This window comes from Balaenoptera physalus, assembly GCF_965194825.1.
Source record: "Balaenoptera physalus genome assembly, chromosome: 16".
NCBI lineage: Eukaryota > Metazoa > Chordata > Mammalia > Artiodactyla > Balaenopteridae > Balaenoptera > Balaenoptera physalus.
Genome location: NC_138898.1, coordinates 21,269,408 through 21,296,891, shown reverse-complemented (window position 1 = coordinate 21,296,891; position 27,484 = coordinate 21,269,408). Strand labels below are relative to the sequence as shown.

The 27,484-nt window shown below is 38.9% G+C and overlaps 1 protein-coding gene and 1 pseudogene across 8 annotated transcripts in view; both read left to right on the top strand.

The window, feature by feature from the left end:
* The window catches only part of RALGAPB (Ral GTPase activating protein non-catalytic subunit beta), a 105,605-nt gene that overhangs the window by 48,563 nt on the left and 29,558 nt on the right, over positions 1-27,484 (top strand). For 4 of the 7 annotated variants that reach the window (XM_082430064.1, XM_082430066.1, XM_082430065.1 and 1 more), the window contains 10 exons: positions 315-350; positions 1,590-1,791; positions 4,589-4,756; positions 5,278-5,392; positions 5,775-5,922; positions 14,360-14,424; positions 15,626-15,755; positions 17,572-17,705; positions 22,114-22,296; positions 23,552-23,703. In XM_082430064.1, coding sequence (XP_082286190.1) covers positions 315-350; positions 1,590-1,791; positions 4,589-4,756; positions 5,278-5,392; positions 5,775-5,922; positions 14,360-14,424; positions 15,626-15,755; positions 17,572-17,705; positions 22,114-22,296; positions 23,552-23,703 — 1,333 coding nt within the window. The remainder of the gene's footprint in view (positions 1-314; positions 351-1,589; positions 1,792-4,588; positions 4,757-5,277; positions 5,393-5,774; positions 5,923-14,359; positions 14,425-15,625; positions 15,756-17,571; positions 17,706-22,113; positions 22,297-23,551; positions 23,704-27,484) is intronic. The other 3 variants (XM_082430068.1, XM_082430070.1, XM_082430069.1) reach the window with 3 other exon arrangements.
* Positions 17,714-22,066, top strand: LOC309645319 (small ribosomal subunit protein uS3 pseudogene; annotated as a pseudogene). Its single transcript has one exon. The product of its transcript is annotated as a small ribosomal subunit protein uS3 pseudogene (transcript).

The following is a 27,484-nucleotide window of genomic DNA, read 5'->3' as shown; positions in this document are numbered from 1 at the left end:
AATTGTAACATTGAGCTGGGAAGGGTTAATGAACTAAAATTTTAATGCACGTTATGGGCAGTTCAAAACCTCAATTTTTTGTAGTTGTGTAATTTTCTTCGTTCATTGTTTTGCATGATACAAAAATCATAATTTTGGATCTGAATGCACAATTTCCTGTTTTTGAACTAGCTTGTGGTATCATAAAGCTTTTAATCTAACTTTTAAAAAGCTAAAAAGCTTCTTAACTTATTGTAAAATTTCACCATCTTTAAAGTATTTTATAATTACTACTGTCCTTTGATTTGTTTCCATTTATTTCTATTATCTTGCAGCATCTTTTATCCAAATTCTTCTTTCTTATAAATCTTGTAAGTAGGAACCAGAAGCTTCTCCTTAATTGCAGTCATGTTTTTATTTTTTTCATAATTCCATTAAAAATTTTGATTGTCATTGTCTCTTGTAGTTTTTGCACTTGGGAAGAAAAATACTTTTCTGTGTTTTGAATGGGGAAGATTGTTGGCAAAAGCAAATTAATCTGCCTGAATCAGTCCCATTATTTTCGTACACTAGTCTGGTCATGTCATGAATTCCAGGATTTTGCACTAACTGTGTTTTGGCTTTTTTTTTTTTTTTTAATTTAAAGCTTTAAGCGTATTTTTATACAGATTTAGTGTTTGATTTGTATGCATTCTGCATGTAGTGTTTTTCAAATGTATTATTGCTGGATAGCTTATTCAGGACTAAAAATGGCTCATGGGAAGTTGCATAAAGATTTATGCTTGACTCTGCATTCTGTTAAATCTGTTATTACAAATAATTTAAACATTTCATGTAGAGTGATAAAAGATTTCAGAGTGATTTTCAATACACTGTGAAATCTTTAGTTAAAAATAAAAGCAACTTTCGAAGGGCTTCTGTTTCAGTGACAACGAATGACCATGATAATCTTCCTTACCAATCCAATTTTCTGATTTATCAACCTCAAGTTAGCTGCTGTCTGTGGTTGTTAAAATTCATTCTCATTTTGCTTGGTTGGGCGATTCTTTGGTGTGTGTTTTGGAGTTGGGTGGGTGGTGGGAATGCTCTCTCTTCCTCCCTACCCATTTCTTATCCTTACCTTGCCCTCTCCCTAAAGTATACAACCTGGCATGGGATTACCCATTCAATTATGATGTCTGTCTGGGGTAATGTGTAAATTTGCAGTACCTATTTTTCTTAATGTTTAAGCATCATTTTTTAGGGAGAGGAAAAAAACAGAATAAATAATAGAAAAGCCAAATTCTGTGTTATATATCTGTATGTATGTGAATACAGATATATACAAATGTACTCTGCTAATCAGAAATTCAGTTGAAAAATGCATCTTGTAGAATCTGTTAAACTGACAGTACCACTGTAAATTGTTACCCCTTTTCAAAGAAGATTTCAGAGAGCCCTCTTTTAAAAAAAAAAAAAAAAAATTAAGACATAATTGCTAAACAAAAGCATTATTGGATTCTATTCAAGTAGCTATTTAATGACACCAACATTTGATCTTTGTGTCCAGGGTCCCATGAGCCTATTTACATATCAACAAATATAATAAAACCCTCCTTTTTTCTCCCCAGCCATTACAACACAAGCTAGCATGGAGTTTCGACGGAAAGGGTCACAAATGTCCACAGACACCATGGTTTCCAATCCTATGTTTGATGCAAGTGAATTTCCTGATAACTATGAAGCAGGAAGAGCTGAGGCTTGTGGGACACTGTGTAGGATTTTTTGTAGCAAGAAGACTGGAGAAGAGATTCTGCCAGCTTATTTATCCAGGTCTTAGAATTTTTTTTGTTTATTTTTCCATTTATATAGTTGTGATAGTGAAACTATTATAGCATGGCGTAGTAGGTTGAATTGTTAAGTAAACGTTGGTTTGAAATACCTGCAAATGTATGTAAGTAACTGAAATTTTTTGCTTGAATTCTTCCTTTTTACCTGCCTTACCAGATTTGGTGAGGACCCCTAACACCCTTTTTATTTTAGATGTGTTGTTAATTCCATCTTACGTGACGTTTGTTAATTACAGAGAGATTTGAAGGGCCACACTAAATTTTTAATACATTTTTACCACAGTACTAGACACTGTAGATGGTCCAGAAATGTTAGCTGTCAGTCCTGCCTCTAAGGAGCTTATTTTCTCAAGTGAGCAAAGCCATGTACACAAGTAACACCAATCCAATAGCAATAGGAAGCTGGTAAGAGAGAGACACAGAAAAAGTGCTATAGGCATTCAGAGGAAGCAGCAGCATACACTTGCCCTGGGGGTTCAGGAGAGAGTTACAGAGGATTGGATGATTGTGCTGGACTTATAAAAGATGACTAGTATTTAGACTATGTTAGCAAGTTGGGTAGGGTCATCCTATCCAAATTTATGACTTCAACCAGTCTTTTTGAATGGCTCTGCCATCCATTCAGTTGCTCATGCCAGAAACTAGGAGTCTTTAGGCTTCTCTTCTCTCCCTCTGTATCTTTAGATGGTCAGCCGACTCTTGCCTTTCTGCTACTTAACCCTCGAAAATCTCTCCACTGTGTCCCCGCCATGACACTTCAGGCCTTGTCACTTTTTTGCTAAATTAACTTGTAATGGCCTCCTATTTTTCTTGACTGTCTTTTGCCCTCCTCAACTGATCATTCACACAGCTGCTGAAGTGATACTTATATTAATAAGAACATTCAGGTGTCTGTACATACTAGGTTCTCAGGAGAGAGGATTAAACTGACTCAGAAGGAAAAAGTGTAGAAGAATACAGATATGAAACAGAATGGTACATGCAAGGAAGTAAGCAGTATCTTAATAGGCACTTGACTTTAAGTAACAGAAAACTCTTTCAATGTGACTTAAGCAAAAGGGGAATGAGTTATGAGAAACTCACGCTATTGAATACTTTCTAAGGTCAGGACATGCAGCACGGTCTCACGAAGGGCAGGAACCAGGAGCTAGAAAGTGTTCAGGGACCAAAACAACTTTCCTCCTTTTTGTTTCTCTGTCATCATGGCCTCCCAGAACTGCTTCATTCTTCTCTTACCTGCAGATCATGTTTTTATATTGTAGTATGCTTCTAAGTTCAAATTTCCGTGACCTTTGTCTAGGTGACCAGCAGGGCCAATTAGCATTCTGAATCCTAATTTCAGATTCCTGAGAAAGAGGATCTGATTAATCAGGTGTCTACCTCTGGTCTAATCAGCTACAGCTGTGAATGTGGGTCACATTGGATACTGGCACCCCATGTGGTGGGGGTACATTTCTTAGGAGGGAGATGATGGGTTGGGGCGATACTCCAAACGGTATCAATAGCAGTAAGGGAGAAGGCTGTGAACACGAGCCTTCCATCTGGCCCATAAGATTGGGTAGGTGGTAGTGTGACCGAAGAAGGGATTTGTGAGGGGGCCAAGGATGGGGTTAGTGTTGAACCTGTTGAATTTGAGGTGCCTGCGGGCTATTTATCAACAAATATTTATTAAGTTCCTACTTTGTGCCAGTCGCTGTGCACAGGGAGTACTAGAGTAATCAGTAGACATGTCCTGCCCTCAGGTCTCCAGTATGCTTTTGGCTAGTAGATCTGGAGCTAGAGACTGATCTGATTATGTTTGGTGGCTTAAGTAGTGTTTAAAACCAGGCTAGTAGAAGAGATAGCTTAGAGAACTGAGGTTGGCAGCCTGAGGAACACCAGTGTTAGGAGGCACGTGGAGTAAGAAGATCTGTTAAAGGAACTAGCCATAGAAGCCAGAGAAGAATTAAGAGCAGAAGGGAGTAATCAAAGGGTTGAATGCTTTAAAAAGGCAAAGTTAAGACTTAGACATGTCTTTTGGATTTAGCAATTGAGAGGCCATTGGTTATTTGCTATAACATGGTTTTAGTTGAGTTCTAGAAAGAGAAGATAGATTGAAATGGGTTGAGCAGTGACCAGGCGGTGAGGAAGTTGTTTCTGAGGAGGTTTGTGGGGAAAGGTACCTTACAGTAGCAGAAGAGTATACTAGTGTAGTTGCTCTTGAATGATGGAAGATTGAATGCTTAGTTCATTGGGGGTTAGGGGAGGATGTTGAAAGTAAGGTATGTTCAAGTACATTCCTAAAAGGCTTCTTATTCAGAGTGACCTTCATGTCGTGGGGAATACAGGGTCGAATGAGGTTTCTTTCTTTCATTGTGCCCCCAAAAATAATGGGGGAGGGGGAAAGGGACACAACACACTTTTTTTCAGGAATTGTGAAACGCTACAAAATTTTACTGACATGGAAATCAATTCAGTAATTCCTCCAGTTTATTGATAATTACTGCAGCCTTTTGTTTTTATCATACTTACTTCATTTGCAGGCACCTGTAACTGAGTTGCAAGGCTTAAAACGTCAAGAAAGTGTAATAGACATGAATCTTTTTTTTCTTTTGATTAGGAAATATAACTTGGTTCTTAGTGTATTTGATTCTGAATTGTTCTAACTCCAGTAATACCTTTTAAAGGATAGAAGTAGTGAAGATTGGAAATAGACTTTAAGATGACTGTGTAGAAAATATTAATAATTATGAAAATAATTGATCAGCAGTTTGTTTAAAATTTTTTTCTTGCTTTCCTAGATTTTACATGCTTTTAATTCAAGGTTTGCAGATAAATGATTATGTGTGCCATCCTGTCTTGGCCAGCGTTATTCTAAACTCCCCTCCTTTGTTCTGCTGTGACTTGAAAGGGATTGATGTTGTGGTTCCTTACTTTATTTCAGCTCTTGAAACCATTTTGCCTGACAGGTAAGCTTTCATTCTGTACTAGTATGTCAGTTGTCGGTTTTGGCCTGGTCTGTTTTGGTGCTTCCTCCCCAGTTTCCCAATTTATCCTGTCCAGTTGTCTTCATGGCCCAAGGGGACTCAGGCCATATTAATTGAGTGCAGAACATCCAGGCCTATCTCATCCCTGAACTCTTTCAGTTCTCTTTGTCCACGGGCGTGTTGAATCCTTCTTGGTCTGGTCTAGAGGGGTAAGAACAGCCCCAGCCCAGAGGTCTTTTGTGGAATAGGCCTTACATTTAAAATCAATCAATCAATCAGATTCTAGTTTAATTCCATAACAGTTTAACATAGAGATTCTCTCTCACACACACACAAATTGCAGAATATAAACTCAGTGGAAAGTAATTACTGCATTCTTTATAAAACCAAACCCAGTACGTGTATTGTGAAAAATTGGCATAATGTATATTTGGCAATAGCTAAAAACATAGTTTATTTCAGAAATACTAATAGCTGTCTTTATTATTTTTTTTTTTTGGCAGAGAACTCTCAAAATTCAAAAGCTATGTAAATCCAACAGAATTAAGAAGATCTTCCATTAATATCCTGCTTTCTTTGTTGCCCCTCCCACATCACTTTGGCACAGTCAAATCCGAGGTAAAGTTTTATTAAAGTTTTTTATATTCTGTATTCTCTTTTGTGTGTTAATTCAAGTCAAATTGAATTTTTTAAAATGGAACAGGAGCTTTTAAAAAATTTTTCAAATTATTTCAAGTGAATCAACAAAGTTGATTTGTTGAGGTATTTCTTCTGTCAGTGAGCCAGCACACCCTTGGCCTACCATTTCAAGCGGTGATGAGCTAGTGATGTCTGATCTCATATGTTGTGTGAGTTAGTGACACACTTAGCACAGTGGCTAATATTAGTCAGACTGAAAGCCTTACTTGTTAGACTGATCTGTGTGTCCACTGTAGCAGTTCCTACATGGGCATAGCGTACCACAGCAGACGATGTTAAATGTTATTTGTTTCTTCCGTAGGTGGTCCTGGAAGGAAAATTTAGTAATGATGACAGCTCTTCTTATGATAAACCAATAACTTTTTTGTCACTGAAGTTGAGACTTGTGAATATACTAATAGGTGCCTTGCAAACGGAGACAGACCCCAACAACACTCAAATGATACTAGGTTTGTGTTCACACGTTTTTTTGTAAGTGAAAACCCAGGTATGTTGACCTCAGGCATGTTGAGGAGGCAGGGGTCAGGGATGGGAACCTAAGCATAATATAGCCCTACTTATTCTGAATCAGAGGCAGAATTTGTTTGCTTTTATATGTGAAAAATTTTGAAGGGGTGAGATGAGGGAAGGAAAGCATCCTAGTTGCCTTGGTAGGTCATGTTGGCTTAGTTTTATTTGTGTTCTTTATTTTTCTCGTTCCCTCTTGCCCTTCCTCTCTCCTTCTCTCCCCTTTCCTCCCCTTCTTCTCCCCTTCCCTCTCTTCTCTTTCCTTTCTGCCCTCATTACTTCTGCCTCTGCCTCTTCCTCCTGCCTATTACGTACATGTGAAAATGTTTGGAGTTGGGTGTAATTCTGGAAGCCATGTTTGAACAGCCAAGAGGAGATTGAGGAGTAGCTGTTGCTGTGCCTCCTCCCTTTTTCCTTCGTATTTCCTGTTGGTTTTCTAATCATACTGACTCTCTGTCTTAAGTGGCTCCTTATTATTATTGCCACTTACATATTTTAAACCCTTATCACCTCTCAGCTTGGTTACTGCAGCTGTCTCTTACTGTACTTCTGGTTTTTTATCAAAGCCAAGGGCATGGTCCTATGTGCAGGTACTCCAAGGAGAAAGAAGAGAATGGCATGGCTTTTATCCTTGAGCAAGTCTCATTGCAGAGATTGGAACACCTTCACAGAGTACTCAGATAACAGCAGAAGGCAGTGCTGATTGCGTGTCGTGTTGAGTGTCTTCAGGGTTGAGAAAGAAGAAACCAAAAGAGCAAGGAAACTTCATAGAGGGAAGTGGAAGTTAAATTGCATTTTGTAGGGCAAGATTTGAATAGGTGCCAGTGAGGTTAGGATTTCATTCCAGGAGAGGAGATGACAAGGCCAGAGAATTGGTGGTGGCAGTAGTGGTTGGAGTGGGTACTCAGGAAGTATAGTATGTTATGCAGCAAGAGAGGGGAATAAACAGGGAAGAGTAAATCCTTTCATTTTGGAAAGGAGTTGAAGAAACAGAGGTTAAATCTCAATGTGAGAGAGCCTCCAAATTATACTTTTTTAGGTTATTCAAATAACATCACTTGAAATCAGATAATTTCTACAGTTGATAGAGTATTTAGTTCCACTTTATCCTTTTTCTGAAGAAGCTCCCTATGTGTGTTCCAAGGAAGAATCAATTGTCGGTCTTGCCACAGATTGGCAAAGCTGTGTCTGTCCTCTCTTTATCCATAGTGCACAAGAGCACTCCCCCACTGGGATGAGAAGCAGTGTGCTAGGCTCACTATCTTGTTTCTGTCCTAGTCTTTCTAGGGCTATGAGTTCCTTGGTAATAAATACATACAGCTTGCCTTCAGAATATGCAGCCATGGGCGAGCCCTAAACCATTCGTAAAAAGCAGTTGGTCAGAAAGATATAGCTGTGATTTCTATTTTGTTATTTTATATTGAAAAGATCAGGGCTTCCCTGGTGGCACAGTGGTTAAGAATCTGCCTGCCAACTCAGGGGACATGGGTTCAAGCCCTGATCCGGGAAGATCCCACATGCCACAGAGCAACTAAGCCCGTGTGCCATAACTACTGAGCCTGCGCACCACAACTACTGAGCCCGCGTGCTACAGCTACTGAAGGCTGCATGCCTAGAGCCCGTGCTCTGCCACAAGAGAAGCCACCGCAATGAGAAGCCCGCGCACCGCAAGGAAGAGTGTCCCCCACTCGCCGCAACTAGAGAAGGCCCGCGCACAGCAACAAAGACCCAGTGCAGCCAAAAATAAATTTAAAAAATAAATAAATCTATTTAAAAAAGAGAAAGGAAAGATCAGAATCTGGTTTTGAAAGTATTACATAATATTTTTCTTAGTTTATATTACCCTCGAAATTGAGATGTTTACATCTGGTCTTTCACACCAATTAAAAAATACCTGAAAACGGTCTTTTTTTTTTTTTTTTTTTACCATTTTAACTATTTTTTTTTTCTTCTTTTTTCTTTTAATCAGTCATCAATTTTGTACACATCACTGTATACATGTCAATCCCAATCGCCCAATTCAGCACACCACCATCCCCACCCCACCGCAGTTTTCCCCCTTGGTGTCCATACGTTGGTTCTCTACATCTGTGTCTCAACTTCTGCCCTGCAACCCGGTTCATCTGTACCATTTTTCTAGGTTCCACATACATGTGTTAATATACGATATTTGTTTTTCTCTTTCTGACTTACTTTACTCTGTATGACAGTCTCTAGATCCATCCACGTCTCAACAAATGACTCAGTTTCGTTCCTTTTTATGGCTGAGTAATATTCCATTGTATATATGTACCACAACTTCTTTATCCATTCATCTGTCAGTGGGCATTCAGGTTGCTTCCATGACCTGGCTATTGTAAATAGTGCTGCATTGAACATTGGGGTGCATGTGTCTTTTTGAATTACGGTTTTCTCTGGGTATATGCCCAGTAGTGGGATTGCTGGGTCATATGGTAATTCTACTTTTAGTTTTTTAAGGAACCTCCATATTGTTCTCCATAGTGGCTGTATCAATTTACATTCCCACCAACAGTGCAAGAGGGTTCCCTTTTCTCCACACCCTCTCCAGCATTTGTTGTTTGTAGATTTTCTGATGATGCCCATTCTAACTGGTGTGAGGTGATACCTTATTGTAGTTTTGATTTGCATTTCTCTAATAATTAGTGATGTTGAGCATCTGTTCATGTGCTTCATGGCCATCTGTATGTCTTCTTTGTAGAAATGTCTGTTTAGGTCTTCTGCCCATTTTTGGATTGGGTTGTTTGTTTCTTTAATATTGAGCTGAATGAGCTGTTTATATATTTTAGAGATTAATCCTTTGTCCATTGATGCGTTTGCAAATATCTTCTCACATTCTGAGGGTTGTCTTTTCGTCTTGTTTATGGTTTCCTTTGCTGTGCAAAAGCTTTGAAGTTTCTTTAGGTCCTATTTGTTTATTTTTGTTTTTATTTCTATTACTCTAGGAGGTGGATCAAAAAAGATCTTGCTGTGATTTATGTCATGGAGTGTTCTTCCTATGTTTTCCTCTAAGAGTTTTATAGTGTCCGGTCTTACATTTAGGTCTCTAATCCATTTTGAGTTTATTTTTGTGTATGGTGTTAGGGAGTATTCTAATTTCATTCTTTTACATGTAGCTGTCCAGTTTTCCCAGCACCACTTATTGAAGACACTGTCTTTTCTCCATTGTATATCTTTGCCTCCTTTGTCATAGATTAGATGACCATAGGTGCGTGGGTTTATCTCTGGGCTTTCTATCTTGTTCCATTGATCTATGTTTCTGTTTTTGTGCCAGTACCATATTGTCTTGATTACTGTAGCTTTGTAGTAGAGTCTGAAGTCAGGGAGTCTGATTCTTCCAGCTCCGTTTTTTTCCCTCAAAACTGCTTTGGCTATTCGGGGTCTTTTGTGTCTCCATACAAATTTTAAGATGATTTGTTCTAGTTCCGTAAAAAATGCCATTGGTAATTTGAAAGGGATTGCATTGAATCTGTAGATTGCTTGGGGTAGTATAGTCATTTTCGCAATATTGATTCTTCCAATCCAAGATCATGGTATATCTCTCCATCTGTTGGTATCATCTTTAATTTCTTTCATCAGTGTCTTATAGTTTTCTGCATACAGGTCTTTTGTCTCCCTAGGTAGGTTTATTCCTAGGTATTTTATTCTTTTTGTTGCAATGGTAAATGGGAGTGTTTCCATAATTTCTCTTTCAGATTTTTCATCATTAGTGTATAGGAATGCAAGAGATTTCTGTGCATTAATTTTGTATCCTGCAACTTTACCAAATTCATTAATTAGCTCTAGTAGTTTTCTGGTAGCATCTTTAGGATTCTCTGTGTCATCTGCAAACAGTGACAGTTTTACTTCTTCTTTTCCAATTTGTATTCCTTTTATTTCTTTTTCTTCTCTGATTGCTGTGGCTAGGACTTCCAAAACTATGTTGAATAATAGTGGTGAGAGTGGACATCCTTGTCTCGTTCCTGATCTTAGAGGAAATGCTTTCAGTTTTTCACCATTGAGAATGATGTTTGCTGTTGGTTTGTCATATATGGCCTTTATTATGTTGAGGTAGGTTCCCTCTATGCCCACTCTCTGGAGAGTTTTTATCATAAATGGGTGTTGAATTTTGTCAAAAGCTTTTTCTGCATCTATTGAGATGATCATATGGTTTTTCTTCTTCAATTTGTTAATATGGTGTATCACATTGATTGATTTGCGTATATTGAAGAATCCTTGCATCCCTGGGATAAATCCCACTTGATCGTGGTGTATGATCCTTTTAATGTGTTGTTGGATTCTGTTTGCTAGTATTTTGTTGAGGAGTTTTGCATCTATATTCATCAGTGATATTAGTCTGTAATTTTCTTTCTTTGTAGTGTCTGTGTCTGGTTTTGGTATCAGGGTGATGGTGGCCTCATAGAATGAGTTTGGGAGTGTTCCTTCCTCTGCAATTTTTTGGAAGAGTTTGAGAAGGATGGGTGTTAGCTCTTCTCTAAATGTTTGATAGAATTCACCTGTGAAGCCATCTGGTCCTGGACTTTTGTTTGTTGGAAGATTTTTAATCACAGTTTCAATTTCATTACTTGTGATTGGTCTGTTCATATTTTCTGTTTCTTCCTGGTTCAGTCTTGGAAGGTTATACCTTTCTAAGAATTTGTCCATTTCTTCCAGGTTGTCCATTTTATTGGCATAGAGTTGCTTGTAGTAGTCTCTTAGGATGCTTTGTATTTCTGCAGTGTCTGTTGTAACTTCTCCTTTTTCATTTCTGATTTTATTGATTTGAGTCCTCTCCCTCTTTTTCTTGATGAGTCTGGCTAATGGCTTATCAATTTTGTTTATCTTCTCAAAGAACCAGCTTTTAGTTTTATTGATCTTTGCTATTGTTTTCTTTGTTTCTATTTCATTTATTTCTGCTCTGATCTTTATGATTTCTTTCCTTCTGCTAACTTTGGGTTTTGTTTGTTCTTCTTTCTCTAGTTCCTTTAGGTGTAAGGTTAGATTGTTTACTTGAGATTTTTCTTGTTTCTTTAGGTAGGCTTGTATAGCTATAAACTTCCCTCTTAGAACTGCTTTTGCTGCATCCCATAGGTTTTGGATCATCGTATTTTCATTGTCATTTGTCTCTAAGTATTTTTTGATTTCCTCTTTGATTTCTTCAGTGATCTCTTGGTTATTTAGTAACGTATTGTTTAGCCTCCATGTGTTTGTGTTTTTTACATTTTTTTCCCTGTAATTGATTTCTAATCTCATAGCGTTGTGGTCAGAAAAGATGCTTGATATGATTTCGATTTTCTTAAATTTACTGAGGCTTGATTTGTGACCCAAGATGTGATCTATCCTGGAGAATGTTCCGTGCGCACTTGAGAAGAACGTGTAATCTGCTGTTTTTGGGTGGAATATCCTATAAATATCAATTAAATCTATCTGGTCTATTGTGTCATTTAAAGCTTTTCGTCTTTTATAGCTGTTAGCAGTTGCCTTATGTATTGAGGTGCTCCTATGTTGGGTGCATATATATTTATAATTGTTATATCTTCTTCTTGGATTGATCCTTTGATCATTATGTAGTGTCCTTCCTTGTCTCTTGTAACATTCTTTATTTTAAAGTCTATTTTATCTGATATGAGTATAGCTACTCCAGCTTTCTTTTGATTTCCCTTTGCATGGAATATCTTTTTCCATCCCCTCACTTTCAGTCTGTATGTGTCCCTAGGTCTGAAGTGGGTCTCTTGTAGACAGCATATATATGGGTCCTGTTTTTGTATCCATTCAGCCAGCCTGTGTCTTTTGGTTGGAGCATTTAATCCATTCACATTTAAAGTAATTATCGATATGTATGTTCCTATGACCATTTTCTTAATTGTTTTGGGTTTGTTTTTGTAGGTCCTTTTCTTCTCTTGTGTTTCCCACTTAGAGAAGTTCCTTTAGCATTTGTTGTAGAGCTGGTTTGGTGGTGCTGAATTCTCTTAGCTTTTGCTTGTCTGTAAAGCTTTTGATTTCTCCATGGAATCTGAATGAGATCCTTGCTGGTTAGAGTAATCTTGGTTGTACGTTCTTTCCTTTCATCACTTTAAGTATATCATGCTACTCCCCTCTGGCTTGTAGAGTTTCTGCTGAGGAATCAGCTGTTAACCTTATGGGAGTTCCGTTGTATGTTATTTGTCGTTTTTCCCTTGCTGCTTTCAATAATTTTTCTTTGTCTTTAATTTTTGCCAATTTGATTACTGTGTGTCTCGGTGTGTTTCTCCTTAGGTTTATCCTGTATGGGACTCTCTCTGCTTCCAGGACTTGGGTGACTATTTCCTTTCCCATGTTAGAAAAGTTTTTGACTATAATCTCTTCAAATATTTTCTCTGGTCCTTTCTCTCTCTCTTCTCCTTCTGGGATCCCTATAATGCGAATGTTTTCGCATTTAATGTTGTCCCAGAGGTCTCTTAGGCTGTCTTCATTTCTTTTCATTCTTTTTTCTTTAGTCTGTTCCACCGCAGTGAATTCCACCATTCTGTCTTCCAGGTCACTTATCCGTTCTTCTGCCTCAGTTATTCTGCTATCGATTCCTTCTAGTGTAGTTTTTTTGTTTTTTTTTTTTTTCAAATCATTGTCTTACCCCATTCCCTCTTCTTCTTCTTTTTTTTTTTTTTTAAAAGAAATTCACGTTCTTTTATTTATTTATTTATGACTGTGTTGAGTCTTCGTTTCTGTGCAAGGGCTTTCTCCAGTTGCGGCAAGTGGGGACCACTCTTCATCGCGGTGCGCGGGCCTCTCACCATCGTGGCCCCTCCTGTTGCGGAGCACAGGCTCCAGACGCGCAGTCTCAGCAATTGTGGCTCATGGGCCCAGTTACTCCGTGGCATGTGGGATCCTCCCAGACCAGGGCTCGAACCCGTGTCCCCTGCATTGGCAGGCAGACTCTCAACCACTGCGCCACCAGGGAAGCCCCTAGTGTAGTTTTCATTTCAGTTATTGTATTGGTCATCTCTGTTTGTTCTTTAATTCTTCTAGGTCTTTTTTAATCATTTCTTGCATCTTCTCGATCTTTGCCTCCATTCTTATTCCAAGGTCCTGGATCATCTTCACTATCATTATTCTGAATTCTTTTTCTGGAAGGTTGCCTATTTCCGCTTCATTTAGTTGTTTTTCTGGGGTTTTTTCTTGTTCCTTCATCTGGTATATAGCCCTCTGCCTTTTCATCTTGTCTGTCTTTCTGTGAATGTGGTTTTTGTTCCACAGGCTGCAGGATTGTAGTTTTTCTTGCTTCTGCTGTCTGCCCTCTGTTGGTTGAGGCTATCTAAGAGGCTTGATGGGAGGCTCTGGTGGTGGGTAGAGCTGACTGTTTCTGTGGCGGCCAGAGCTCAGTAAAACTTTAATCCACTTGACTGGGTTCCCTCCCTGTTGGTTGTTTTGCCTGAGGCAACCCAGCACTGGAGCCTACCTGGGCTCTTTGGTAGGGCTAATGACAGACTCTGGGAGGGCTCACGCCAAGGAGTACTTTCCAGAACTTCTGCTGCCAGTGTCCTTGTCCCCACGGTGAAACGGCCACCCCCCCCACCCCCTGCTCCCGCCTCTGCAGAAGACCTTCCAACACTAGCAGGTAGGTCTAGTTCAGTCTCCCCCGGGATCACTGCTCCTTCCCCTGGGTCCCGATGCGCACACTATTTTGTGTGCGCCCTCCAAGAGTGGGGTCTCTGTTTCCCCCAATCCTGTCGAAGTCCTGCAATCAATTCCCACTAGGCTTCAAAGTCTGTTCTCTATGAATTCCTCCTCCCGTTGTCAGACCCCCAGGTTGGGAAGCCTGACGTGGGACTCAGAACCTTCACTCCAGTGGGTGGACTTCTGTGGTATAAGTGTTCGCCAGTCTGTGAGTCACCCACCCACCAGTTATGTGATTTGATTTTACTCTGATTGCGCCCCTCCTACCGTCTCATTGTGGCTTCTCCTTTGTCTTTGGATGTGGGGTATCTTTTTTGGTGAGTTCCAGTGTCTTCCTGTCGATGATTGTCCAGCAGCTAGTTGTGATTCTGGTGTTCTCGCAAGAGGGAGTGAGAGCACGTCCTTCTACTCCGCCATGTTGGTTCCTCCTCTGAAAACGGTCATTTTTTTATATAAAGCAAAGCTTGACCTTCAGAGTTTTTTTTTTTTTTTTTTGACCTTCAGATTTATTTTAGGAAAACGTCATTTTAAAATTTGGGGGTGAGATCAGGAGATTAGGTCATTTCTAAAGAATATCTTTTCTGACCAACCAATGGATTTATTAGTAATTTTATGGAACTTTCAGGAATACTCAGCTAAAGTAATATTCTTATCTCTGTATTAATGGAGATGTTTTAGCCATTTTAGTATTCTTGTCATGTATTTAAATGTATTTTTTTGTTGTTTCAGGGGCAATGTTAAATATTGTTCAAGATTCAGCACTTTTAGAAGCCATTGGTTGCCAGATGGAGATGGTAAGAAGCATACAACATGTAATTTGTCAGAGAATATCAACTTCTGTTTTTATGTAAATTATATTCCAAAATGTCTGTCCTTGTGTTTTTTAAAGGCATTTGTTTGTAAATTCAGCTCATTGATTCAGAAAGGATCCTTTTTAAAATATCTATTTTGAGGTTTCTTACCTTTCAGTGCCTCATCAGGTCCCTGAGAGATTCTGCATGAGAGAAATTCCAGCTAAACACTGTCTTTGTTCCTGGACAGTGTTTACTTAAAGCTCTTACTTCTTTTGCTGTGTTGGTGAATTGGCTTGAATAATCTAGAAAAAGCCCCCTACTGCATAATTCCTTGTATCCCTTGTAGATCTAGTGTTGGCTGTAAACAGCATCTAGTTTATTCTTTTCTATCTCATCAGCTCTTTCTGGCCCCTCTAGACCAAAGTTTGAAGATCCCCCCAAAGCACCAATGCTTCTAAATCAAAAAAACTTTCCGGAGACTCCCAGTTCCCCCTGCTTCTGTCTTCAAGATATGTGATCCCTCTACCTGGAGTAGAGGTGGGGAGGTGGGTGGGTGGGGAATTAATAGAGTATACTGGAGTGAGATGGGTGGATGTTGGATGGGTGGTCAAGTTATTATTAAGGAAATTATGTTCATGTCCCAGTAGGTGGCTAATAACAGTCACCTTATCTGGATAAAAGGAATTGTGTTTGTAGGGGAAGAAAATGAGGAATGTCTTTAACAGATACCTTTGTTAGCCCCTATACATACAGGAGTTAATCATATGTTTTATTGTTTGTGTTTTATCATATAATTACATTTGAAAGTTGTTTGTTTATTTGTGTTTTGTTTTTTTAAGATTGTATTCCTGTTCTGATGTTTTGCTTGGGAGGCACTAGGGTATTTCTTTAAGGACCCAGAGTCATTAGCTAGTGAAGTCTAGTGAAGATGGAAAAGGTCTGGCCTTTTTAAACAGCAGCAAAGAAAACCCCAGAATGGGCACCCTCTAATCATCAGACCCTTGATACCTCCAATAGGTGTTGTTTATGTGAAAACACCACAGCAGTTTTAATCCTTTGTCAATTTTTATCTATGTATCAGTTTGTGCTGTTTAGCTGGCACATTCCATTTTATCAACATGGCTTTAGTGATTGGCTTCTGTCTATACTTGTAAACTATGGGTCTAGCTGTCAAATATTTGATTCATTTTTATTTGACTAGGGTGGTGGAGAAAATAACTTGAAGAGTCATAGTCGCACGAATAGTGGTATTAGTTCAGCAAGTGGTGGAAGCACGGAGCCCACAACTCCTGACAGTGAAAGACCTGCTCAGGCTCTCCTAAGAGATTATGGTAATCCATGTTTGGTTTTTTTTGAAATCTAAAGTTTATAGAATAACTTTTAATGCTCAGATATACAAAACAGGCAAAGAAATTTTAAACCAGATTTTAAGTTCAGGACTTTTATGTATCTAAGTGTAACAGAGAGGCTATTAGTCCAAAACATTAAGAACAAGAAAACATTTAGCTCTGTAGCTTTTAGTAGTTAGATTTGGGGTGGTTTCTTAGATTTTATAAGTGATTATAATGTGTGATTAGGAAACATTTCTGAAGTCTGTACCAGGCACTAGTAGTACAGAGTCAAATAGGATTTACGCTCTGCCTCAGAGTCTAATGGCAGAGTCAGCCAGTATATCAGTTTTTGCAGTGTGGTAAGGGTGGGTGATGGTTTATGCATTAGATGGCAACCCAGAGGAGAGTCTGTCTTTGTGTTTGAAGGCTGTATACCCTACTGTATCTGGTTAGATTCTTCAGTCACAAAATGTAAGAAAGAGTAAGGAAACACTTGCCATTAGAGCATCCTATTCAATAATGTCCTTTATCCTGGGCAGTTACTTTATGGGTTCTGTGAGTTTATGGGTGCCTTTATGTTTTTACACATAAATACTAATGGTGTATTGAATCTGTGAGTATTAATCCAGCTAGATTGGGATGAAATCTAGCTCCTTAGATATGAGCTTAATTTTTTTAATCATTTGGAGAGTTCATGAGCCCAGGAGTCCAGGCATATTTCAGTGATTTAAGTTTGTTTTAAGTATCCTTCAGCATGTCAGATACATAAGGTCATTATGTGGCTATTAAACACATTTAAATATTGCATTTATGAAGAAGTTATTTAAATTGCTGTCTTACTCATTATGCTTGTGGATTTAAGTGTAGGTGAAAATTTGTTTTATTTTTCATGTTTCTAAGACACTTCTAAACTAAAGAAATTTTCGCATTATTATATGTATTCTAATATAAATGTTTGAAGTGGTTATTGTTTGTTTCAGTATTTTGAACTGGTGTTAGTGAGTTCTGCTTGTAATGTCATAAAGTATTTTTCCTAAGAAATCCAGATTTGTGTTAGTGTTGCATGAATGTCTCTCTTTAATGATCATTCCTTTTTTTGTTGTCACTGCCCTCTTTCTGATAGGATCGACAGGTATAATGTCCCTAAAGCTTCCTTTATAAATTCAATTTAATTTGTCCTAATTTATTATTAACTAAGTAGTAATTACTTTTAAATATAGAATTGGAGGCTAAATAAAAACACAATAACTTGGTTATTTAACTTTTTTAGAAGTATTAAAGTTGTCTTAGAGAATTCAGTGTTAAAATTTGTTTGAAAAGGGATTGCATGTAACTTTTGGTGGTTTAAACCCTGAAAATAATTTCAATAGATGCTCTAGGGTAATTCCCAGCATCTGAGGAGATTCTAAAATTTGAATTCTTTCCTCTATAAAATTCCAAGGAAATAATTGATAGCCTTTTCATTGTTTTGCTTTTTTGTTTTTTAAATGTAACTCTGTGATTTAATTTAGAAGTTTTAAGATTTACATTGTTATAAGAATGATATTGAAACTTTCAAATCCCAGTGGATGTCTGTATGAAAGTACCTGAGCTGGGAGCTAGAAGCTGCTCTGGTCCAGTGTGTATGCCCTGTGCACTGTTGTTCAGTCAGGCTTGACGCTCAGGCCAGTGGGGCGGGGAGCATAGCGCTGTGTGGGTGCCCGTCGTGCTCACTGTGGCTGCTGTGGTCTGTGCCTAGTGGAATGCTGTGCTTCTCGTTACTAATGCTTAGTTGTTTTCCCTCCCTGTGGGATGTGGCATTGGGGTTATATCCTAGCTCTTAATACAGATTCAGCTGCCGGGCTCCTGATTCGCAGCATTCATCTCGTCACCCAAAGACTCAATTCCCAGTGGCGGCAAGACATGAGCATATCACTGGCAGCTCTGGAGCTCCTCTCTGGCCTGGCGAAGGTGAGAAGGACAATCCTTTTATTTTAGCCCAGCGGCCTTGGACTATGGCTCTTTTTTCTGTACCTCCTGACCCCTTCTTGGGGTGTTGCGGTGTTGGTTATATTCAATGCAGTTGATATCAAGGTGTGCAGAAATGAGCCTCCAAGTGAGATTTTACAAAATGATCTTTAGTATTTTGTTTAATAGGTTCAAAGAGTGTGAATGATATTTTTTGCTGTTAAATTACTGGAAACATTTCGATACTTGCTATTCATTTGTACATAATAATAGAATACCTGTTGATTTATACCTGTTGATTTTGTATTTGCTTATAATACCCTTAAATTTTCAACAACATTTTGTGCCATTATAAGATCATCTAACTTCAATGAACAAATGCAGATTTGGCAACAAAAGAAAAGCTTATCCTAAAATATGCCATTTGGGACTACCTGTGATTCTTCCATCTTCCATTATCAGAGATAAGTGAAAATTGGCTATATTTTCAAATTTCTTTCATAGCTCTTTTTCAGTTTTGTGGAACCTTAGAGCTGGGTGTCCATTTGCATTTCTCTAAGTATTTTCTTTTTTTTTTACTGAGGTAAAATTCACATAACATAAAATTATCCTTTTAAAGTGAACAATTCAGTGCCTGTTAGTACTTTCACCGTGTTGTGCAACCACCACCTCTATCTAGTTCCAAAACTAGACAGAGTTTTATTTATAACCCCAAAAAGAACCCTGTACCCATTAAGTGGTTGTTTCCTGGTCTCCGTTTCCCGTAATCCCTAACAACCACCAATCTGCATTCTGTCTCTATGGATTTACCTATTTTGGATATTTCTTATAAATTAAATCATACAACCTATGACCTTTTATGTATGGCTTCCTTCACCTAATATGTTTTTGAGGTTGATTTATGTTGTAGAGTCTGTCACAACTTCATTCCATTTTATGGTTGAATGATATTCCATTATATTTATGTACCAATTTGTCCGTTCCTCTGTTGCACATTTGGGCTGTTTCTACCTTTTGGCTATTGTGAATAGTACTGCTATGAACATGGACATACATGTGTTTATTTGAATACCAATTTTCAGTTGTTTTGGGTATATACCTAGGAGTGGAATTGCTGGGTCGTATGGTAATTCTATATTTAACTTTTTGAGGAGCTGCCAAACTGTTGTCCACAGCGACTGAATCACTTTACGTTTCCGCCAGTGATATAGGAGGGTTCCAATTTCTCCACATCTTCACTAACATCTAAATGTTTTCTTATCTGTAAAATGGGCAGGATTATCTTCTGTATAACACCTGGTGATGTGAGGATGAAATGAAATGAAATATATAGAACACTTTGTAAACACAAAGGTGATGTACACACATAAGGTGATATTGTCTGAGATAAAATTTAAGCCCTCGTTTTACAGATGAGGGGACAGGTAAACAGAGGGTGTGACTTACCTAAGTTATGAGAGACAAAATAGGCAATAAAACCTGAGATGTTCTCACCACCACTTAGAGCTTACCTTTACCTCAGAGATTCTCAAGGATAGATGAAATGGCCATAGTTTTGTGAGGAGCAGTATTGATGCAGAAGGTAAGAATAGCCATTTGTGAGACATGCAGGACCACACTGTCTTTGAGAGCAAGGTACTGTTGCCTGTGACCTTCAGTACACTTGCAGTGGTAAGGAATAATTAGTCCTAGATGGAGTGCTCTCTGGCCCTAACAAACCATAAAGGGCTAACACTATGTGATTTCACGACTTGCTGTATAAAGCTATGGTAATCAAAACAGTCTGGTATTGGTATGGGGTTAGACAACTAGATCAACAGCGTAGTATATAGGGAGTCCAGAAATAGATCCACGCATGTATGGACATCTGATTTTTGACAAAGGTGCCATGATAATTCAAAGGAGAAAGGATAGTGTTTTCAACAAATGGTGCTGGAACAATCAGATATTCATATACCAAAAAAAAAAAAGAACTTTGATTCATACTTTGTACTATGTACAAAAATTACCTCATAATGGATTGTAGACCTAAATATAAAACCTAAACTCTAAACTTCTAGAAGAAATAATGGGAGAAAAATCTTTATTGGTTGTACAGAGATTTGGGTTATACAAAGATTTCTTAGATATTACACCATAGAGGAACAAACTATTAAATTGGACTTTATTAAAATTAAAAACTACCATTCTTCAAAAAATACTGTTAAGAGAATGAGCTGACAAGTCACAGATTGGGAGAAAATCTTTACAGAGTATGTATGTGGTGAGGGACCTGTATCCAGATCATATAAAGAATTCTCAAAACTCAGTAATAGCCTTTCGTTTTGGTGTGTGCAGTAGTAATATGGTGGTGAAAATTTCCAAGAACAGGACATTTGTTGCTGATGGCTTTTTTAGAATTAAACTGAATGAGTTCCTCACTCAGAGGCTGGCTGAAGATGACTGCTCTGGAATTGAGGTCTGAATTATACCAACCAGGACAGAAATCATTACCTTGGCCTTCAGGAGCAGAATGTTCTTGGTGAGAAGAATCCAGGAATTGACTGATGTAGTTCAGAAGAAGTGTGGATTCCCTGAGGGCTATGTAGAGCTTTGTGCTGAAGAGGTGGCCACACGAGGTCTGTGTGCCATTGCCCAGACAGAATCTCTGCATTACAAACTGCTAGGAGGGCTTGCTCTGCAGAGAGCCTGCTGTGGGGTGCTGCAGTTCATCATGGAGAGGGGGGCCAAGGGCTACAGGGTCATGGATGTCAGGGAAACTCCAAGAACAGAGGGCTGAATCCATGAAGTTTCTGGATGGTGTGATGATCCACAGTGGGGACCCCGTTAACTACTATATTGATACCCCTGTGTGTCAGTGTTGTGCTGGGCATCAGAGTGAAGATCATCTTGTCCTGGGATCCAAGTGGTAAGACTGGCCCTAAGAAGCCCCTTTCTGACCACATGAACATTGTGGACTCTAAGGATGAGATATTATCCACCATTTCCATCTTGGGACAGAAGGATAGGAAGCCAGAGCTACCTGCCATGCTCGAGCCAGTCCCCACTGCATAACATGGTCTTCTTGGCACCTGGATCTGGAGTCTGGATGTTGCTTTGTAAAGACCTTTAATACAATCTTTTAAAAAGACAGTATAACAATGACAGCAAAAGCCCTCAATAATACAACAAACAACCCAATTTTAAAATGGGCAAAAGATTGGACAAATATTTTACCAAAGAAGATATACTGATGGCAAATAAGCACATGAAAAGATGCTCATTATCATTACTTACTAGGGAAATGTAATTAAAATCACAGTGAGATACCACTCCATACCTTTTAGGATGGTTAAAATTTAAAAGACTGACCATACCAAATGTTTGGTGTTGATATAGAAGAATTGGAGCTCTCATATACTGTTGAAGGGAATGTTAAATGGTGCAACCATTTTAGAAAACAGCTTGGCAGGTCCTTAAAAAAATAAACATGCATCTATCATATGATTCAATCAGTCCACTCCTAGAAAATAAAAGAGCATATACATGTACAAAGACTTGTACATGAATGTTTATAGCAGCTTTATTTGTAATATTCAGAAGCTGGAAACAATCCAAATGCAACAGGTGACTATAAATTAATTGTGGTATAATACATATAATGGAATACTACTCAGCAATAAAAAGGAATGAACAACTGATACACACAAAAATGTGGATGAATGTCAAAATAATTGTGCTGAGTAAAAGAAGCCAGACTCTCCCCGACCCCCACCAAATAGTGCAGTACTCTATGATTTTATTTATATAGAACTCTAGAAAATGCAAGTTAACCTATAGTGACAGCAAATCAGCAGTAACCTAGGGAGGGGGCAGAAAGGAGTGAGAGGTAGGATTACAAAGGTGCATGAGATTTTGAGGGGTGATGAATATATCCACCGTCTTGATTGTTGTGATAGTTCACAGGTGTATACTTAGGCTAAAATTTATCAAATTTTACACTTTAAATATGTGTAGTTTACTATATGTTAATTATACCTCTGGGCAGCTGCACAGAACTTTGTAGCCCATAGAGCATTGCTGTGGGGTTGGGTTAGGGGGCTTAAAAAATGTACACATGTTCCATTGCCAGCTATTCTTGTGATTTGTGGCAGTGATGAGTAGCTGCACCCCAGGAGTTTAGGTTTTAGAGCATGAAAAAGTATGCTAAAGTGAAATACTGTTTTAGGGTTTGAAAAATGCCCTCTGTTTTTATAGAGTAGTATATGATAATACATCTGAAATGTTATGTTCTTCTATATAAATAATACTTTAAAAAGCAAGGCTTCCTGTGGTGTGTCATATTCTCAGAAAGGCTGGGCCTCAGTATTGAGGCTTTGACATTGGTACAGTGGTTCCTGGCTAACTGTGTTCACCGTACGAATACGCTCAGGTGAAGGTGATGGTTGACTCAGGTGACCGGAAGCGAGCCATCAGTTCCGTGTGCAGCTACATTGTGTACCAGTGTAGTCGGCCAGCTCCTCTTCACTCCCGGGATCTTCACTCCATGATCGTGGCAGCTTTTCAGTGTCTCTGTGTCTGGCTGACAGAGCACCCTGATATGCTTGATGAAAAGGTTAGTCTACTAGATCTTAAGCCAGTAAATAGAAACAAAAATGTATGTTGGGAAAATGTCTTTTGAAAGAGAATATCTAAATGTAAATACAACATTGCATACTTTAAACTGAATATACTTTTTATATTTCAGGAGAACACTTGTCCTAGTGAGCATAATTCAAAAACTGTCATCGTACTTATATAGTTGACCCTTGAACAATATGAGGTTGAACTGTGTGGGTCCACTTATATGCAAATTTTTAAAAATAGTAAATACTACACTATTACATGATTCCTGATTGGTTGAACCCGTGAATGTGGAACTGCGGGTAAGGAGGAACCGCATATATGGATGGCTGACTATACATGTGGAGTTTCGACTGAACTGAGGGTCAACGCCTCTAACCCCCGTGTTGTTCAAGGGTCCGCTGTATTTGGTTGCAAATTAACCCATAGAGAAGTTCTTTTCAAAGATGGGGCTTTGAATAATTTATCTGTGAACTGTCAAGAGATGGCCAAGGTACTTTGGTCACCTGTCATCAAACCAAGAAGGGCAGGTGATAGCCAGGCTGCAAACCTAGAGCACTGCTTGTTCATAAAGGTTGCTTGTATCTAAAAATTTCATTTCACACACGTGTCTTTCTTTTCAAGTAGACACAGATATCTAGGCTGCTTTCTCTACCATTGTTCCATGTAATACTTTTCTTATGGGAAGGCAGACAGTTATAAAGAATTCACAGTGTAAATAAAAGAAGAGATAACAGGTTTATTGGAAAATTATAGAGAGCTTTATATAGTTTTTAAAAAATAATACTGTTGATTAATTCTTAGTCATTTTCATGATGACTTGTAAAGTTATCATACCAGAAATTGCTTTAAAATGTCAATAACCTATGAGCTTCCCTTTGGATAATGTAACATGTTTTACACCATCTAGGTTTAACTGAATTACTGTTACATCTCTTTCACTCGGCCTTTCACGATTTACAGTCCATGGTAATTTTACAAGAATTGTGACTCATAAAATTGAATTGAATTTATCATTACTTATTATCTAAATCTCTTTACACTCAAATTTAGTGTTTTAAAGAGAAATTGGGGGGGGACAAGTTTATTTTAATAAATTATTATGAAGTTAATATATACCTATTCAAGAAAATGAGAAATTAGAGTCCCACCACCAAAACACACCCATATTGACACTTTCATGTATTTCCTTGTCGTCTCATAAGATAGGTGTATTACAAAAGCTAATCTGCTTTTCCTTTTTCTAGGACTGTCTTAAGGAAGTGCTGGAGATTGTGGAACTGGGTATTTCAGGAAGCAAGTCCAAGAACAGTGAGCAAGAGGTCAAGTACAAAGGAGATAAGGAGCCAAACCCTGCATCTATGAGGGTAAAGGATGCTGCTGAAGCCACCCTAACATGGTATGAAAGTGACTGCACAGGGATTATGCCTAAGAGTTAGATGGGATTAGATGTGATCCTGTGTTGTTTCATCTCCTCCCCAGTTGTTCAGCATTAAGTGACACAACCCCGTTTAGGATACTTTTTCTCCAGAAATAAAATGGAAAAGAAAATGTCTTGTTTTTTGGACCAAAGGAAACCAGGAACTTGGGGCTGAGACTTTGGGTCCTTGTTCTTCTATACTGGTTGTCAGTTAATTCAAGTCATATCATTTTAGAGCTGGAAAGGATCTTGGAGAGCCTTACCCACCCCCTCACTTTGATGGCTGAGTCCAGAGACAGGGTATGTCCGTGGTCACACCATTAGGTCTCCTACTTGCCAGCTCAGTGGTTTGTATTCTCTGCTATACCATTTATATTACATGTTATAGGTTCATTCAGCAAGATTTATAAACTTCCTCCTATGAACTGGTAATAGGATTGTAAAGATAAATCAGATTCAGTTATCACCCTCAAAGAGCTTCTTGTCCAGTAGGGAAGATAAGATGTGAACACAAATATCTATAATGCTAGTTAGATTAAATGCTCCAAGAGAAGAGGTACAAATGAAATGCCGGGGTGTTGGAAGGAGGAAATGAATACTTGCAGATTCGGGGAAATCAAAATAAGATTCCTAAGGAAAATGACATTGACCTGACTCTTAGAGAATGGATAAAGTTTGAGCTGTAAGTCAGGTTGCAGGGTGGTTAGGCAGCAAGAGAAGACTCCTGTGTCGAGCAGTTTGGTAGTGAAGGGACAGAGACAGGTTGGTATCTTGAAAAAGTATTAGAGAATTGAAAGAGTGTGTTTGGCCAGTTAGTGAGCAGAGTAGAAAGAGGGAAGAAAGGCAGTTTATCAACTGAAAGGAAGAGGTAGGTGGAGAAGATTAGGTGGAATTGGTACAGATGGAAAGATGAGGCTTATGAAAGGGTAAATGTGGATGAGACCCCAGAACAACATAAAAACAGGAAGGAGGAATGTCAAGTCAGTCTGGGTTGGCTCATCTTGGTCTTCTTGGTAAAGTGGTAGGTAAGACAGCTTGTAGATTTGTATGTAAATCAGCCCTTACCAAGATCCCAGAATCTTTTCTGAGTTCTGTGACCCGTTGAAAGCTTCACAGTAAAGTGTGCACAATAAAGTTGGGTTTATTTCAGTTCCTCACAGGCTTAGGTCATTCAGTAAAGTTTTAGAAGCGCACTTGCTTTAGTTCAGTCCTGCTCACTATGCTAATGATGGGCTTTCATTGACTTTGTGGAGGTTTGGCTAATAACTAGAAAATTAGAAAAACGCGATTGAGTACTAGAAATAATAAAATTCCAGAGAGAAGACCATGTGTGGGCTGGGGCGGACTTAAAAGCATTATTAAAAAACTAAGACTTGATGTGTGTACCTTGAAGAGTAAGGAATATGGAGAAAGGGGGAAGGACATTTCTCACTGGGACTCTGCATTATATAAAAATAAGTTTGCTCCATCCTAGGCTGGATGGGACATTCCATTGAGAATATGATTGGCAGTGAGGATTGGATATGAGCTCGGAATAAGTAGAGAGTCCTGGGATGCTTCCAGGACTAGCCAGCAGTTATCCAGGTGGCTCATCTGTCTTATCTCTGCTGGCAGCTCTACAAAAGGCATCTTCAGTTTTAAGTCTTGAAGAGGGCCCTGAAGAGTCATCATGAAACATATCCAAATCACGTTTTCTCTGTTCCCTCACAATTACAGCTTTATGTCAGTATCATTGCTGTTTTCCAGTTATGCAAACACAAAACTTTGACTCATTTTCTGATTTATCTCTGCTTTATCTATTATTCCCCATATGAAGCCAGTGACTGAGTCCAATAGACTTTACTTTTGAAAGTATTTCCTCCATTTGCTCTGACCTCAGATAGCATTCCCAGTCCAGGCCCTTATCACTTCTTGCCTGATTTCCCTGTTTTCAGTCTCTCACACTTTTCATTTTGCATCCTGTTGCTGAACTCATCATCTTAGGTACTGTGCTTATTCTGCTGCTTGAGTGATTGAAAACTGAATAGATTGCTGTTTACTGCCATATGGTGTGAAATTTTTGTTCTCGTTTTCAAGGCCCTCCTTGAGTCCCCCACTCAAACTGTCTGATCTTTCCCAGCACATCCCTTCTGCTACAGCTGGCAGGCCACTTGTGGCCGTGAAGTGCACATGTTCATACCTGTCTGTATACTTCCCCTGGGTTTCAGGACTTCCCTCTTCTCCTCTTGGCCACATCCTCCATTGTTCGGTGCTCACATCATATCCACTACTTCCATGGACCTTCTTTGGTCATTCTGCTTCTTTTCCACACCTCTGTGCTCAATTAGTCTGACCTTACCACACTGCATGAATTCTACAGCATCATGATCACACCTGGTTATATTTGATAACATGCTAGTGTTACCTCCCCAACCTGGGTAAAGGCCACATTTCCCTCTTCACACCCCTCACAGTGCTGAGCACACACGAGATAGTTACGGAATGCAGATCAGCTGGTTGGTGTTTTTCCCCTTGTTGTATAATATACATTAGGACTCTTGGAAGACATTTCAGCGGCCCCTCTGCTTAGTCACCTTTAAGACTTATTTAGCAAGTTATTTAGCCTCTAATTTTGGGATACTTTAACCCCCAAGTTTGCCCATTTCATTTTAATTGTTAAAACCTTGAAGTTTACACTGAGCTGAAATCTCTCCCACTTTAACTTCTACCCATTGGTTCTGATTCAGACTTTTAATAATGAAACCCTTTTTTCCGAGGAGTGGTGATATCCGAAGACAATGCTCATGTTCTTTCTGATTCGTTTCTGCCAGTACCTTCAACTGTTTCTCATATGACAGGGATTTAGAGTGCCTTTATCATCCTCATCTTTTTCCTTTCAATGGCGCAGGTTTGGCTGTGTACCTCTTTAAAGGTCAGTGACCTTTAAATTGTAGAATATTATATTTTCATTAAAGTGTACTTAGAGACTGCATTGGGTTTTTGAGAACCTGGTGATTTGTACTAAGTCAACTAAAATCTAAGAGGCTTTTTTTAACGCATTTACCTTTTGTCTTTCTCATCCTATACTTATTTTTTGGGGGGTATTTGGATGTAATATGTAATGTACAGAGTTTTACATTTAAACTTGAAATTTCTTTATGTAAGATTTACCTCATTATTATTAATCTTTTAAGATTCTTTTGGATCCCAGCTCTTACTCTGATATATTAACTCTGCAGCTCAACTTTTGGTCAACTGCAGATTTATTTTATTTATTTATTATTTTAAAATTTATTTATTTATTTATTATTTATTTTTGGCTGTGTTCGGTCTTTGTTGCTGTGTGCGGGCTTTCTTTTAGTTGCAGCGAGCGGGGGCTACTCTTCGTTGTGGTGCGCAGGCTTCTCATTGCGGTGGCTTCTCTTGTTGCAGAGCACGGGCTCTAGGCGAACGGGCTCAGTAGTTGTGGCTCGCGGCTCTAGAGCGCAGGCTCCGTAGTTGTGGTGCACGGGTTTAATTGCTCTGCGGCATGTAGGATCTTCCTGGACCAGGGCTCGAACCCGTGTCCCCTGCATTGGTAGGCGGATTCTTAGCCACTGTGCCACCAGGAAAGTCCCCAACTGCAGATTTAATGAGCCTGCCCTGTGTGTCCTAATCATAGATACTGAGAAAAATATTGAACAGGGACTTCCCTGGTGGTCCAGTGGTTAAGACTCCGCTTCCATTGCAGGGGGCACAGGTTCTATCCCTGGTCGGTCGGGGAAGATCCTGCGTGCCACAC